Raw genomic sequence first — 13,176 nt, 5'->3', positions numbered from 1 at the left:
TCTACCATCCCTTCCACGGCACCCACGTCTCGCGCACCACGTCGTTTTCGTCTACGACGTAGTACGCAAAGTGCTGCGCAGCCGTGATGCACGCGTGCTGACAGCGCAGCAGCACTTTCTGACCTACGTGGAATGACTCGTCGATCTTCTCGGATGTCGATCCGTCGATCAGACCCAGGATGCCGTGCTCCTGCGACATGCGCACAATCTTCCACTGCGGACGGTCGGCCACGTGCCCGAAGCCAGGGAAGTCGCTTGTCTCCTTGGAGAGGGCGACCGTGCCGGCGTTGATGAGCGCCTCGTTGCGCTCGGGGTACACACTGCAGACTTCAGCGAGGACGCGCACAGCCTGCTGAGACTCGCTGACGAGGCCGGTGCTGACCTGCTGGAGGTCGTTGCACGGGTAGTTTCCTGCGGTACTTTGTGAGTGATAGTCCATTGGTGGAAGAGTCGCCACGCTATAGGATCTTACCGGCGTGCAGTTCCAGCTCCATACTCTCTGGAAGGTTTTTCTTCAGTGTGTTCACCACGTGCGCCGTGGGCGTCGATCCCACGGACAGGACGATCTTCCCGTCCCCGGGAGCAGTCAGGTGTTTCGATGCTTCAATCACTCCCGCGACTTCGGTCTCCAGGACCTCGACTGCCGCCTCCTGCGATCGACACCCGTACGAGTGACCCGCGTGGCAGTAGAGGCCGTCTACCGTGGCGGCGGGGGAGCGCTCAACGCGCTGGATCAGCTTGGGCAATAGCGGGGAGACATTCTCCATGCCGGCACGGCGGGAACCGACGTCAATCTTGATGAAGACGGGCCAGGGTGCGGGGGTGGGAGACACAGATTGGGCGTATTGCTCAAGAACGTCAACCTGTTGCTCGTTGTCGATCATGAGGACGATGCGCAGGGATTTGGCGATCTCGGTGAGGCGAGGGAGGGCGCTGGGGTAGATGGGGATGCCATAGAGACACTGTTTTGTCAGACTTTTTCTTGGTATTGACTGACTGTTAATTGAGATAGAGGGTGTAGTACCTCGTCCAAGATTCCCTCTTTAGCTAGGGTAAGAGCACCATTAATTTCGGCCAGTGTCGAGGCCACGATCTTCCGGTGGGCACCATTGCCGAGCATCATGCGCGTCACCTCTGCAGTCTGGTTGGGTCAGTTGTGGGTTAAAAATTCACGGGAATATATTTTGTCTCTTACCTTCAACGTCTTCACATGGGGTCTGAATGCAATGTTCAGATCTTTCACATCTTGCAAGAGAGCTTGAGTGTTTCGTTCCAGGACCGGCTTGCTCAGAACGAGAGACGGGGTGGGCAGGTCAGTGGCCGGACGGCCAATGTACGACTGGTGGTTCTCGAGGGAAAAGTCCATGATAATCGTATCTCTGTAGATGTTCCAGAAATCAACTAGCAAGGAGGCAATTGGGGGAATCCGATGTTTGTCGGTTGTGGAGTTGGAGATGGAGAAAGATGGAGACAGATGGAGGGGAAGCTTATCGGGCGGTGCCTCAGGCTGCCATGCTTGTCGATAAGATCTGTTTTCCCTACAGTCGTCCTGGGGTAAAATGGTTCATTCTCTTTTTGTAATGCAACATCACAACAGGTAAATTGATATCATCCTTTGGCTACAGTTGATGAAATGGTGACCTGACGAATATTTAGCACGGAGAGGAAGAAAAGAATCCTAAATACATGTTGCCTAGAGGATATCCAATATCTCTGCATCATGAGGCAAACACTCCGTCCAAGGTGTTTCCCTTCGTCATCCACCAGGAGCTCCCCAAGGCGACTAGGGAGAGATACCGCCAGTGAAAGGATCGAGGCGTCATTACGATAGCTACTCCTCAGTCACTCTTTACTAGCTTCTCCATCCTCACGCGCCGTGCTTGTAGCATCTCCTCCAGGATTTCCATCTCGAGATTGACCCGTGTTTTCTCATCCAACGCTTGGACCGATTCGGTTGAATCCGTTCGACTTTCTTTCAGCGCTTGCTGGTCTTTCGTCTTTTGGGGATCTGGTATTATCCCCAGCAGAAGTCCACAGAACATCACGGTTCCGCCGAGGAGGAAAACGGCAACAAGCGCCGGGAATATAAACTCAACCAAAAACTCGGCGAAAAACCAGACCATTATTAAAAAGCGTTTGAAGAAAGGATCCTCATCATCTGGTAACTGGAAGGGCATTGTTGCAAGCAAGACGGGTACTGGACAACTTGCTTATAGGGAACCTGTGGAATAGAGGAGTGGATAACCCAGAGGAGAAGGTGGACTATGACCCTAATCAAGTTAAGGGACACTAAAATCTGACAGTCCTGCGGCAACTTGCATACAACACCCCGAGAAATGGATAGATCGCTGCGGAGAGGTTGGCTTAGTCTCTTTGTTCCGCGCGAAAACCCAACATTGCATGATGCCTCTGATTTGCTGGCTATCCGCTGGAAACCTGTTTCCGATGTTTCGGAATGAACTGGATGTTAACATGCTTGAGCATATGCTGGGGGTCTCTGTCAGGTATTAGAGTGTCTTGGGATAAAAGGCGCAGGCATCTCCACAAAACGATTAGTGTTCGATAATTCAACCATTCATTAAGCTGCCAAAAAGCCTTCTTCATGGGGCTATAGCTTTGTGCATCGACCGAACATGTTTATCTCGATACCGATCCTCTGCACCGGCGGCATCATGGCCACAGCGGTTAATGGTTACAAGCTCGCGTTCCATAGCAGCGCATCGGGTCAGTGTAGGGGTCAGTTCTTGGGTTCCTGGTCCGGCGGTTCTGACGCGGGATGTCGCACGGACTATGTGGGCGTGGCCCAAGATGTTGTTGTCACAAACGACCGCGACGGGGACCATGATAATACCGTGATCTTCTTTAGCTCGGATGACTGCAATGACGCGAATGCCATTGTCATGAGCCAAGGTGGCTGCATGACGATTGACTCCGATGTCTCAAGCTACAGCTCCTTCAAGGTACTCGACGCGACCACGAGAGGGAATCGAGACAATACCGAAAACCTCGGGTCGCACGGCGCTGATGTACCCCCCGCTCATCATGGAGACGCTTTCGAGTACGATAATGCAATCTATCGTTGGCACCAACTAGCCCAGGGAGTCTGGTCCGGCGTTTTGGCTGACGAATGGGATGACAATATCCATGTCGCGGGTAACGATGTGTTGGATACTCCCGAGCCTACCCATTTGGAGATGTGATTTCGATGATCTTTCGTCTGCTTTCCTTCTAGATGGACGTTCTCTACAGGGCCAGTGCAAGGTGGCAGCAATATGTACTGAGCGTGACTTATGCTGGGACTACTGGCGTCAAAAAACCCTTGGTTGCTCTCGTGGATTGAGCCGCAGTTTGTGCACCAAAGTTCGGCAAAACTGTCTGGGAGTTCCTGAATACGCCGCTTATCGTGACATCTTTTGACAGGCTCTCGTGAAATACCGTCACAGGAATCAACAACAAGTGGTCGCCTGGGAAAGAGGAGCCAGGCCGATGTTGGGGTGCTGGAAGTGAGGCCGACGTTCTCAAGGGGCATATTAAGGAAGCAACCTATTCTACAGACCTCGAGGCTGTAGAGCTCGTGCTCACTCTGCACGATGGGAGGACCTCGACCATTTCTATCGCGGTCACCAAAACCGGAAACAAGTCTGAGTGTGGCGTTCCTGCAACTGGGGACAAGGCCTGATTACCCGGTCGTGTGTGGAAAGGAATGCATTGCTGATGAGTCCCGACAAGGAAGTTCTATACCTATGATAGGCTGCTATCATACAATCACTACCTTAAGGCCAGTTTCGCCCTATATATATCATGGATGTTTGTTCCAAAGCGACCCATTACCAAGGCACTAGGAGAATACATTCTTTAGTAGTCGGGAAGCCTGATAGTCGGTGGATCTTCTATAGGATACAAGCAATGCAGATTCAACAGATATATTTATATTACAAACTGTGTGTATCAGAAACTTTTCTCATTTCTTTGAAGAAATAGTTTCTAGCCAGTAAACATCTCGCCAAAACCATCCTACGTAAATGCGAAGATCTCGGTTGCATATGCAGAAGACGGCTTTATCCATAACACCGAGGCTATACAGCCGTGGGCCTCAGGCCGCTCCCCGGTCTCGGACATTACCCCAACTTCATCTCCGCATCACTATTCCTCCTCCTCACACCACCACTGCTGTGCGTTCCCATCCTACGGGCCAATTGCACTTGTTTTGGCTGTTATATTCTTTAAAGAATGGCAAGGCTATGCTCTCTCCCCGCGCGGGCGCGGAATTTCCCTATAAACCAATCTTCTAGCCGCCTGTTGAGTCGCTTCTCCACCTCGTCGCGACGGTCAAACTACGCCGATACGCTTCCCAATCTTAAGATTGGGAAACATACCAAGGTTTTGTTCCAGGGATTTACTGGTTGGTATTTGAATATTGGCATAATTTGCATGTGCTCTGCTAACGTGCCCTGCAGGGAGACAGGTACTGAGCCTCGGTACTCGTTGACGGATCAAGCTGATACTCTTAGGCCACGGCCAATGTCAAGGAGTCTCTGGCATGGGGCACAAAGATTGTAGGGGGCGTCAAACCGGGTGTTGAAGGCGAACACCTAGGTCTTCCTATATTCCCATCCGTGCGGACGGTATGGTCTTGTGGAGGCGTAAATGCTTGGTCTGCGTACTGACGGGTTGTAGGCCCAAGAGAAGGCGAGGCCGGACGCCTCTGCTATCTATGTTCCCGGGAACCAGACCGCCCAGGCCATTGAAGAAGCCATCGCAGCTGAGATCCCTCTAGTTGTGGCTGTTGCAGAGCATGTTCCGATCCATGATATTTTGCGGGTACGTTCTATCATGTTTGGGAAGTATCCGGTTTTTTACAGATTCGTTCTATGCAGATCCACTCCATGCTACAGACTCAGTCTAAAACAAGGCTTGTTGGCGCAAACGTTCCCGGTATCATTTCGGCGATCGGAAAGTGCCGTATCGGCTTCCAGCCGTTGCCCTGCTTTGCGCCCGGTAACGTAGGCATTATCGCCAAATCGGGTACACTAAGTTACGAAACCGTCGCCTCGATCACGAGAGCCGGGCTTGGTCAGAGTCTATGCATTAGCATGGGGGGTGACTCCCTGGCGGGAACGAATTTCGTGGACGCTCTAACCGTTTTCGAGAATGACCCCGACACGGAGGGCATTGTCCTAGTTGGTGAGATTGGTGGCATCGCGGAGATCGAGGCTGCGGATTGGATCAAGGACTATCGTCGCCGGACTACAAACCCTAAGTATAGATCTCGACTCCCTGTATATCGAGTGCTCAAACTAATCCTGCCGAAGGCCCATTATGGGTCTAGTTGGTGGTCTGCAGGCTCCGCCTGGACGAATTATGGGTCATGCAGGGGCTTGGGCAGCGCCTGGTGAGCCGGACGCAAAGACCAAGTATCGGGCGCTGGAGCGTGCTGGGACGGTCATGGTCAATCACCCGGAGAAGTTTGGAGAGGGAATGAAGACTCTCTTAAATAGCCGGCCTCGTGTCGGTACAACAGTACGTCACAGACGTTACAACCAAATGGTATAGTGCTAACCGTTATATAGTCTGCCAGTTCGGGGAATCAGAAGAGGGGTCTGCATACAATGCGGCGTGTTACACCCAAAACCACAACCCGGGCGCCGTTGAAGCAGACCAGGTCTCTCTACGTCAAACAGTTTCAGGCCCTTGACATGCTGAAGGAAAAGTCGATCGCAGTCCGTGAGGCTGCACCTTCAGAAGGTGACTTCTTCGTGACTCTCACCGTCGATAGGACATCATTATCTCCTTGCATTCTTGCATCCTCAACAGCGGACTTTGAACCCTCCCTCACGGGTCGTTTCCCGTTTTCTTACGCCAATCCAGATTTGGATGGTAGATCTTCGCTTATGAAAGCTGTCGCAGCTCATCTTCACACCCCAGCTGAGGCCTATGAGAATTTGGCACAGCTGATCCAGAGTTTATGGCAAATATTCAAGGAAAAGGAAGGCTATCTACTTGAAGTTCGCGCGAGCTTGTCGACCAGTGGCCTGGAAGTCCGAGGAGCGCGGTTTGGGTTTGATGATGCAGCTTACAAGAGCTCAGGGCGTCAAGAAGAAGTTCATAAACTGAGAAACAAGGCAGAAGAAGTTCCCGAAGAAGTGGAAGCAGAGAAGGATGGAATCGTCTACGTGAAGTATGTGTCCCAGGTTCTAAAAATGACCACTGCTGACAGCTTCCTCGAATTCTAGGTTGGATGGTGAAGGCAGCATTGGCACATTGGGTAAGACACCCTGAAACTGCGAGATCTAACCATCACACTGACCCTTACAGTGAACGGTGCCGGCCTAGCCATGAACACAGTTGACGCCCTCACTATCCACGGAGGGCACTGCGCGAACTTCCTCGACACCGGTGGCAAAGCGACTTCGGAGACAGTCAAGTCCTCCTTTCGGATCATCTGCTCTGACCCCCGGGTCAAAGCAATCTTTGTCAACATTTTCGGGGGGCTGACACGGTGTGACATGATCGCGGAGGGCATCATCCTCGCTTTCCGTGATCTGCACATGCAGGTACCGGTTGTGGTGCGATTGAGAGGAACAAACGAAGAGGCAGGACAGAAGATGGTTCGTTTCACTCTGTGCATTAGCCATTCCTGCAATCAATACTAACGTGATTATATAGATCGCCGAGAGTGGACTGCCTCTGCACGCCTTTGATGGCTTTGAGCCTGCTGCCAAGAAGGTGATCAGTCTGGCTAAAGAGGCATGATATGCTACATATACGAATGTCGAGCACATGTCTAGATAGAAGATACATTGCCGTCATCAAATAGAGTCAATAAGGCCACAAGGCCATAGACTTGGATAGACGAAAGATACAGTCAATACCATACACGATAAGAAAAAGTCTGTAATTTTCATCCGGCTATCTATCGGGACATCATTTCTCCGCTATCCGGTTATCAGCAAACCCACGTGATGTAGATTTTCTTTCCCTCTTGTCAACACCACCAGAAGCCCAACATCCTACCATCGACCCATCATCATGGCTTTTCGAGTTAGGTCGCTGGCTGTCCTTCGCTGGGGTCTTGGTTCGCGATTGCGCACACCGGGAGTCAGTCGCGGGCTGGCCACTGTCTCCGACAACTCGCGGTAAGTACAGCGTGCACCGTCAATTTTCCGCATCACTTTCTGGACTATGCACTAATTATCATTTCTTGTGAACCACCAGACCATACGATGTCGTCGTCATCGGAGGCGGCCATGCCGGCTCAGAGGCATGCGCCGCGGCAGCTCGTTCCGGCGCTCGCACCGCACTGGTAACGCCCTCCCTATCCAACATCGGCGTTTGCTCGTGTAATCCGAGCTTTGGCGGTATCGGCAAAGGCACGATGATCCGCGAGGTCGACGCGATGGACGGCGTCGCGGGACGGACGATCGACAAGGCGGGCGTCATGTTCAGGACGCTCAACAGGTCCAAGGGCCCTGCGGTTTGGGGACCCCGCGCGCAGATCGACCGCGATCTGTACAAGAGGTACATGCAGGAGGAGCTGCTCGGGACGGAGGGACTGAGTATTGTGGAGGGCAAGGTCGCGGATATCGTGGTGTCGAAGGAAGGTGTGGAAGATGATTCGGTGGCGCAGGGCAAGATCGTGGGCGTAAGACTCGAGTCCGGGGACGTTATCCCCACCGGGAGGGTGGTCATCACGACGGGGACCTTCCTGGGGGGTGAAATCCATATCGGCCTTGATGTGTTCCCCTCCGGACGGATGGGTGAAGCGGCTACTTTCGGATTGAGCAAGTCGCTCCGCGAAGCTGGTTTCCAGCTGGGCCGCCTGAAGACGGGTACTCCGCCCCGGCTGGACGCGAAGACGATCGACTTCAAGGGGTTGGAAGTCCAGCATGCGGATTCGCCCCCGCAGCCTTTCTCGTACGTCAACGACACCGTGCAGGTGGGAGATAAAGAGCAGTTGAACTGCTGGATGACTTACACGAACGACGCCGCCCACAACATCATCCGCGCGAACCTGGAGAATTCGATCCACATCCGCGAGACCGTCAAAGGGCCGAGATATTGCCCTTCGTTGGAGTCGAAGATCATCCGTTTCACGGACAAGCCGAGACACACGATCTGGTTGGAGCCGGAGGGCTTTGCTCCAAATGATGTTATCTACCCCAACGGCATTTCGATGACCGTCCCTGCAGACGCCCAATACGAGATGCTGCGGACAATCGAAGGCCTGGAGAACGTGACGATGCTGCAGCCCGGCTACGGAGTCGAATACGACTACATCGACCCCCGCAACCTGAAACCAACCCTCGAGACCAAGTTAATCAGCGGTCTCTACCTCGCAGGCCAGATCAACGGAACAACGGGCTACGAAGAAGCCGCCGGACAAGGCATCATCGCCGGTATCAACGCCGGCCTGTCCGCCCAAGACCGCCAACCACTCACCCTCCGCCGCTCCGACGGCTTCATCGGGATCATGATCGACGACCTCATCACGAAGGGCGTCTCCGAGCCCTACCGCATGTTCACCACGCGCAGCGAATACCGCATCACCACACGCGCCGACAACGCCGACCAGCGTCTAACCCGCATGGCGCGCGAAGCAGGCCTCGTCTCCGACAAGCGCTGGCAGCGCTTCAACGACACGCAAGCCCAGATCGCCGAGCTCCAAACCCTCCTCAACAACACCAAGTTATCCTCCAGCGCCTGGGCCCGCAAGGGCTTCCGCGCCCGCACAGACACCTCCAAGCGCTCGGCGCTCGATCTCCTCTGTCTCGAAAAGGTCGACATCGACGCTATCATCCCCCACATCGACTCCCCAACAGGCACGACCTACACGGCGAACTCCTTCGCTGAGGACATCAAGACCCGCGTCTCGATCGACCGCCGCTACGCAGCCCAGTACGTCTGGCAGGAAGCCGAGGCTCGCAAATTCCTCAAAGACGAGAACCTCCTCCTCCCGGCGGACCTGCGATACGCGCAGGTCCACGGCCTCAGCAACGAGGAGATCCAGGCGCTGGAGCTTGTCCGGCCCGAAAGTATCGGTATGGCGAGACGCACGGAGGGCGTCACCCCGGCTGGTGTCCTGAGGTTACTCCGCTTTGTCCGCAAGAATACTACCACCGTCGCGGCGGATACTTTGGACGAGGGGCAGCAGCCTCCTGATCAAACTTTGCAGTCGGCTGCTTCTTGAGCGGGTCGTCTCCGCTTGTATACCATATTATACCACCCCATACCATACCCTTGAAACATGTATCATAGACTTTGCTTTTTGGTTTAGCAGCAGCAGCAGATAACGGCGCTAGGACACGGCGCACTTGATCATTGACTCTCGAGGTTGATCTACTTTTTTTGTATGTATATTTGGCTTTGATAATACATATCTACATTATAGACAAACCTTATCAACCTAACAACAGTAATCGTATGTATCGTATTCTTAAACCGATCTTTGGGTAATTCTATCGACTGAACAACATGGGAATTTTTTAGAAAAACAGAAAAATGTCCTCTTCACATATACTTTTTGTCAACATGATCCCAGGTATTCACAACAAAGCAATCCAGCCTCTATCCATGTATGCATAATGTGTATGTGTATGTGTATGTGGAAGTGAGATAGGAAGAGAGATCATTACTTCCTCGCTACAGCTCCTTCTCGACTTCCGCCTTCACCAGCTCGCGCACGCCCTGCCAGCCAGCACCGGCGGGAACGGGAGTGGTCCGGCTCTCCTTCTGCTCCAGACCGATGAACTCCTTCGGCAGGACCTCGCTGAAGTCGTAGCCGTCCGCTTCGCGCAGGGCCGTGTCGACAGAGCTGGCGAACTTGGCCGGGTGAGCCGTAGAGAGGGAGATGTGGTGGATGTCGGGGTTGCGGTCGATGGAGCGGAGGGAAGCGCCGATGCCGACGGCGGAGTGGGGGTCGAGGATGTAGCCGCCGGTCTTGGAGCTGGTGGCGCTGCCGGGGGTCAAATTGGCGGGGAAGGACGAGGAGTAGGTGGCGCGGATCTGGGCGATGGTCTGGTCGTTGCTGACGCGCTCGCTCTCGAAGTCGGCCTTGGCGCCGTCGACGACGGCCTGAGGCACGCGGAACCCGCCCTGGGTCTTGAGCTGGTTCAGCCAGTCGCTGACGTTTTCGCAGGCGTGCTTGCGGCGCTCGTCGGCGGAGCTGGCGCTGTCGGTCTGGAAGGCCATGAACCACAGCAGACGCTCGAAGTTGCTGCTAACCAGGATGTCCATGGCCGGGCTGTGGGTCTCCTTGACGGCGGCGGCGCCGGAGTTGTCCTTGGTGTAGTGACCGCCGCTGCGGAAGAAACGGTCGAGAATGTCGTTCTCGTTGGTCGCGATGACGAGCCTCTCGGCGGGGAGACCCATGCTCTTGGCGAACCAGCCCGCGAGGATATCGCCGAAGTTACCGGAGGGGACGACGAAGCGCATCTTCGAGTCCTTGTTGTATCCGGGGGTCTTGGTCAGGGAGAAGTACGAGTAGAAGTAGTAGGTGATCTGGGCGAGGATGCGCGCCCAGTTGATGGAGTTGATGGCGGCGAGGTTGTGGGTGGAGTTGAGCTCGGGGTCCGCGAAAAGGGCCTTGACGATATCCTGGCAGTCGTCGAAGGAGCCTTGGACAGTCAGGTTGTGGACGTTGGGGTCGAGGACAGTCGTCATCTGCGCCTGTTGGATGGGCGACACGCGCCCGTCGGGGAACAGAATGAAGATGGAGACATCCTTCTTGCCTCGCAGGCCGTAGATGGCCGCTGACCCGGTGTCTCCGCTCGTCGCACCGATGACGGTGAGGTGATGACGGTCCTTGCCCTCCTTGCCCTTGTTCTTGCGGATGAGGAAGTATTCGAACAGGTTACCAAGGAATTGGAGCGCCACGTCCTTGAAGGCAAAGGTCGGTCCGTGGAACAACTCAAGCAGATGCAGGTGCTTCTTGGCGTCCAATTCGACAAGAGGGGTGCGCTCCGGATGACGGAAAGTAGAATAGGAGCGTTTGATGATATCCTTCAGATCTTCGGAGGGGATTTCGGACGAGGAGACGTATAAGGACATGATCTCGAAAGCGAGGTCTTCGAAGCTGAGGTCCCGCCACTCGGACTCCCAGTTGGCGGGGAGGGAGGGGATCTCTTCAGGAATGAAGAGGCCTCCATCGGAAGCCAGTCCCTTCAAGACAACATCCTCAAAGGACAGCTAAAGGGTATAAATGATCAGCAATGAGGTCGAATCTGGATAGTGGCAAAAGAGGGATTTCTTACCCCGTACGAAGCACCCCGCGTGCTAAGGTATTTCTGCGAAAGCGTGTGGGACATGACTGGGGTATATATGTAGTAGCAGTCACTAAGTACTCAACTGACAAGGAATCAATCAACAAGACGTGATCTAAACGAGACGACAATGCCACTTGGAAGTAGAGAAGGAGGAGGAGAAAAAGACGGCGGGGTGAATCATCACCATCGGTTCCTGAGGCACTCGGTCTATCCCAAATAGGACTAGCGTCTCCGATCGCGGCCAGGGACACCCCGTGACCTTATCTTATCGCACGTGCTCTCTATCTCATTGTCATTCTATGATTTCTTCAAGTATCAAACTGATCCATTTTCATCCAGTTCATAGTGGGACGCAGGAAATAACTTATAAAGAATCCGACTGTCGGTAGGATGGTATACAAAGTATTGACTTTCATCATCCTATCATACCATTGTTTGTTTGATCTTTAAACATGTGGGGTCTTGGCAAAGTGAAGGGGTGAGCAAACTTCATGCATCTATACATCCATTCAGCCATAAATGAACCAGACAATCTCACTGGATAGAACCGTGCCTTCCAAAACAGTGGCGTTGCGGAAGTGCTCCCGGTGGGGTTGATAGAATGGATCAGTCTACTTTATAACCAAGGATCGTCGCCCTGAATGGCTCGGGAGATAATGATTGATAAACACCCTTTTACCCCAAGAGATCCGTACCTCCGCTGCTCTGGATTCATCCATCTACTTTCCTGATCACTTCAATCCAGCCAATCCAGCGAACCTTGTTCCCATCTTCAATTCCAAGATGTTTGAATGCGATATCTGCGGCGAGGAGTGTTATGACCTGGAGGACATGGACGATCATTTGAACGACTATAATCATTGGCAGGAGTGCCAGACCTGTGATCGCTAATTTTGGAACAAGCGTGCTTGCATCCAGCACATGAACACGCTATATCACTGGGCTCCTACCTACGATTGCGAGACTTGTCCTAAAGAATTCCGGTCCTGGCATGCGGCGTGCCAGCACATGAACTCCATGAATCATTGGCGACCGAAGGTACTGTGTGAAGTATGCAACGCGATGTTCCGTACACAAGACGCCGTAGACAAGCACATGGCCGCCAAGGGCCACTACAAGAATTACTGCCAGGAGTGTAGGAGACATTTCAACAACGAAAATAACCTCAAAATAGTGGGATTTGGGTGGAACTCCATTGCAGACGCTTCTCTAGCTTACCACATCCTCATAGCATCTCAATTCGAGGATCCACCGGGGTTCGAGCCTAGCCTGTCCCTTCTGCAATAACGGCTATACCACGGCCAGCGGTGTGGCTCACCACCTGGAGACAGGGTCATGTTCCCGTGCTCCCAAAATGAATCGCGAGACAATCCATCGCATGATCCGCGAGCGGGACCAGAACGGTTTCTTCACTGTACAGCAGCTCGAATGGCACGAGAGCGACTCCAGCGAATTTTCGGCGTCCTCTTATGCGTTCAATGGGGACGACTGGGAGTGCTACCTGTGCCACCGGGGGTTCCGCGCTTTGTCCGGATTAAAATCAACATCTCAATTCGCCCGTTCACAAGCAAAAGGTATACCACTGTCCAAATCGGAGGGACAGGTGTATAAAGGACTTTACATCGTTGGCTGGGCTATTCAATCATCTCGAGAGCGAGACTTGTGGGTTCACCAGATTCGAACGAGTACAGCAACAGGTACATGGTATTTTCCGGGGAGGGAATCTCCTTGCTTTCTAGACTAGTGTATTCGGATATTGCATTCCGGGGGGAAATAAATTAGACACATTCAATTGACCACCCGATATTATACCTAGTTCTATACTCCCAGTACAGCAATCTGTCGCTGGAGTAGTTAGAAACCACAGCCAACCCCACAAATATATGCGGGCGGCAAAGCGGGCGCGATAAGATCG

General features: G+C 53.3%; 7 protein-coding genes across 7 annotated transcripts; 4 read left to right on the top strand and 3 right to left on the bottom strand.

The window, feature by feature from the left end:
- Position 1: 1 nt before the first annotated feature.
- Positions 2-1,476, bottom strand: P168DRAFT_251098 (D-serine ammonia-lyase DSD1; the record flags this gene model as incomplete). The annotated part of the gene is made up of 4 exons (XM_024834255.1): positions 1,196-1,476; positions 1,025-1,141; positions 473-962; positions 2-411 (listed from the first exon to the last, which is right to left on the bottom strand). The coding sequence occupies exons 1-4, from the start codon at positions 1,364-1,366 to the stop codon at positions 2-4; spliced, it is 1,188 nt and encodes a 395-aa protein (XP_024694620.1). The 5' UTR covers positions 1,367-1,476.
- A 167-nt stretch (positions 1,477-1,643) lies between these two features.
- Positions 1,644-2,579, bottom strand: P168DRAFT_289421 (uncharacterized protein). Its single transcript, XM_024836997.1, has one exon. The coding sequence runs from the start codon at positions 2,175-2,177 to the stop codon at positions 1,839-1,841; it is 339 nt and encodes a 112-aa protein (XP_024694619.1). The 5' UTR covers positions 2,178-2,579; the 3' UTR covers positions 1,644-1,838.
- A 54-nt stretch (positions 2,580-2,633) lies between these two features.
- P168DRAFT_280879 (uncharacterized protein) lies at positions 2,634-3,200 on the top strand (the record flags this gene model as incomplete). Its single annotated transcript, XM_024835891.1, has 1 exon — positions 2,634-3,200. One exon carries the CDS (start codon positions 2,634-2,636, stop codon positions 3,198-3,200), a length of 567 nt encoding a protein of 188 aa, XP_024694618.1.
- A 1,030-nt stretch (positions 3,201-4,230) lies between these two features.
- P168DRAFT_326315 (putative succinyl-CoA synthetase subunit alpha) lies at positions 4,231-6,821 on the top strand (the record flags this gene model as incomplete). The annotated part of the gene is made up of 10 exons (XM_024841111.1): positions 4,231-4,402; positions 4,458-4,465; positions 4,512-4,625; positions 4,678-4,821; positions 4,878-5,260; positions 5,313-5,520; positions 5,571-6,178; positions 6,234-6,265; positions 6,316-6,608; positions 6,667-6,821. 10 exons carry the CDS (start codon positions 4,231-4,233, stop codon positions 6,751-6,753), a joined length of 2,049 nt encoding a protein of 682 aa, XP_024694617.1. The 3' UTR covers positions 6,754-6,821.
- A 194-nt stretch (positions 6,822-7,015) lies between these two features.
- P168DRAFT_251094 (tRNA modification protein MTO1) lies at positions 7,016-9,362 on the top strand. Its single transcript, XM_024834254.1, has 2 exons — positions 7,016-7,136; positions 7,216-9,362. The coding sequence occupies exons 1-2, from the start codon at positions 7,030-7,032 to the stop codon at positions 9,185-9,187; spliced, it is 2,079 nt and encodes a 692-aa protein (XP_024694616.1). The 5' UTR covers positions 7,016-7,029; the 3' UTR covers positions 9,188-9,362.
- Positions 9,363-9,432: 70 nt separating this feature from the next.
- P168DRAFT_251092 (threonine synthase THR4) lies at positions 9,433-11,387 on the bottom strand. The gene is made up of 2 exons (XM_024834253.1): positions 11,250-11,387; positions 9,433-11,184 (listed from the first exon to the last, which is right to left on the bottom strand). Exons 1-2 carry the CDS (start codon positions 11,301-11,303, stop codon positions 9,640-9,642), a joined length of 1,599 nt encoding a protein of 532 aa, XP_024694615.1. The 5' UTR covers positions 11,304-11,387; the 3' UTR covers positions 9,433-9,639.
- A 657-nt stretch (positions 11,388-12,044) lies between these two features.
- P168DRAFT_296299 (putative C2H2 finger domain protein) lies at positions 12,045-13,000 on the top strand (the record flags this gene model as incomplete). Its single annotated transcript, XM_024838101.1, has 5 exons — positions 12,045-12,130; position 12,165; positions 12,225-12,434; positions 12,493-12,788; positions 12,865-13,000. The coding sequence occupies 5 exons, from the start codon at positions 12,045-12,047 to the stop codon at positions 12,998-13,000; spliced, it is 729 nt and encodes a 242-aa protein (XP_024694614.1).
- Between the last annotated feature and the right edge of the window lie 176 nt (positions 13,001-13,176).

This window comes from Aspergillus campestris (assembly GCF_002847485.1).
Source record: "Aspergillus campestris IBT 28561 chromosome Unknown P168scaffold_4, whole genome shotgun sequence".
Lineage (NCBI taxonomy): Eukaryota > Fungi > Ascomycota > Eurotiomycetes > Eurotiales > Aspergillaceae > Aspergillus > Aspergillus campestris.
This window is presented reverse-complemented; position numbering and strand designations above follow the sequence as displayed.

Excerpts from the sequence above, each read along its gene's own strand:
- P168DRAFT_251094 (XM_024834254.1), top strand. The coding sequence starts at position 7,030 with ATGGCTTTTCGAGTTAGGTCGCTGGCTGTCCTTCGCTGGGGTCTTGGT. Across the intron at positions 7,137-7,215 it reads ACTGTCTCCGACAACTCGCG|ACCATACGATGTCGTCGTCA; the intron begins GTAAGTACAGCG and ends GTGAACCACCAG.
- P168DRAFT_251092 (XM_024834253.1), bottom strand. The coding sequence starts at position 11,303 with ATGTCCCACACGCTTTCGCAGAAATACCTTAGCACGCGGGGTGCTTCG. Across the intron at positions 11,185-11,249 it reads CGCGGGGTGCTTCGTACGGG|CTGTCCTTTGAGGATGTTGT; the intron begins GTAAGAAATCCC and ends TATACCCTTTAG.
- P168DRAFT_289421 (XM_024836997.1), bottom strand. The coding sequence starts at position 2,177 with ATGCCCTTCCAGTTACCAGATGATGAGGATCCTTTCTTCAAACGCTTT.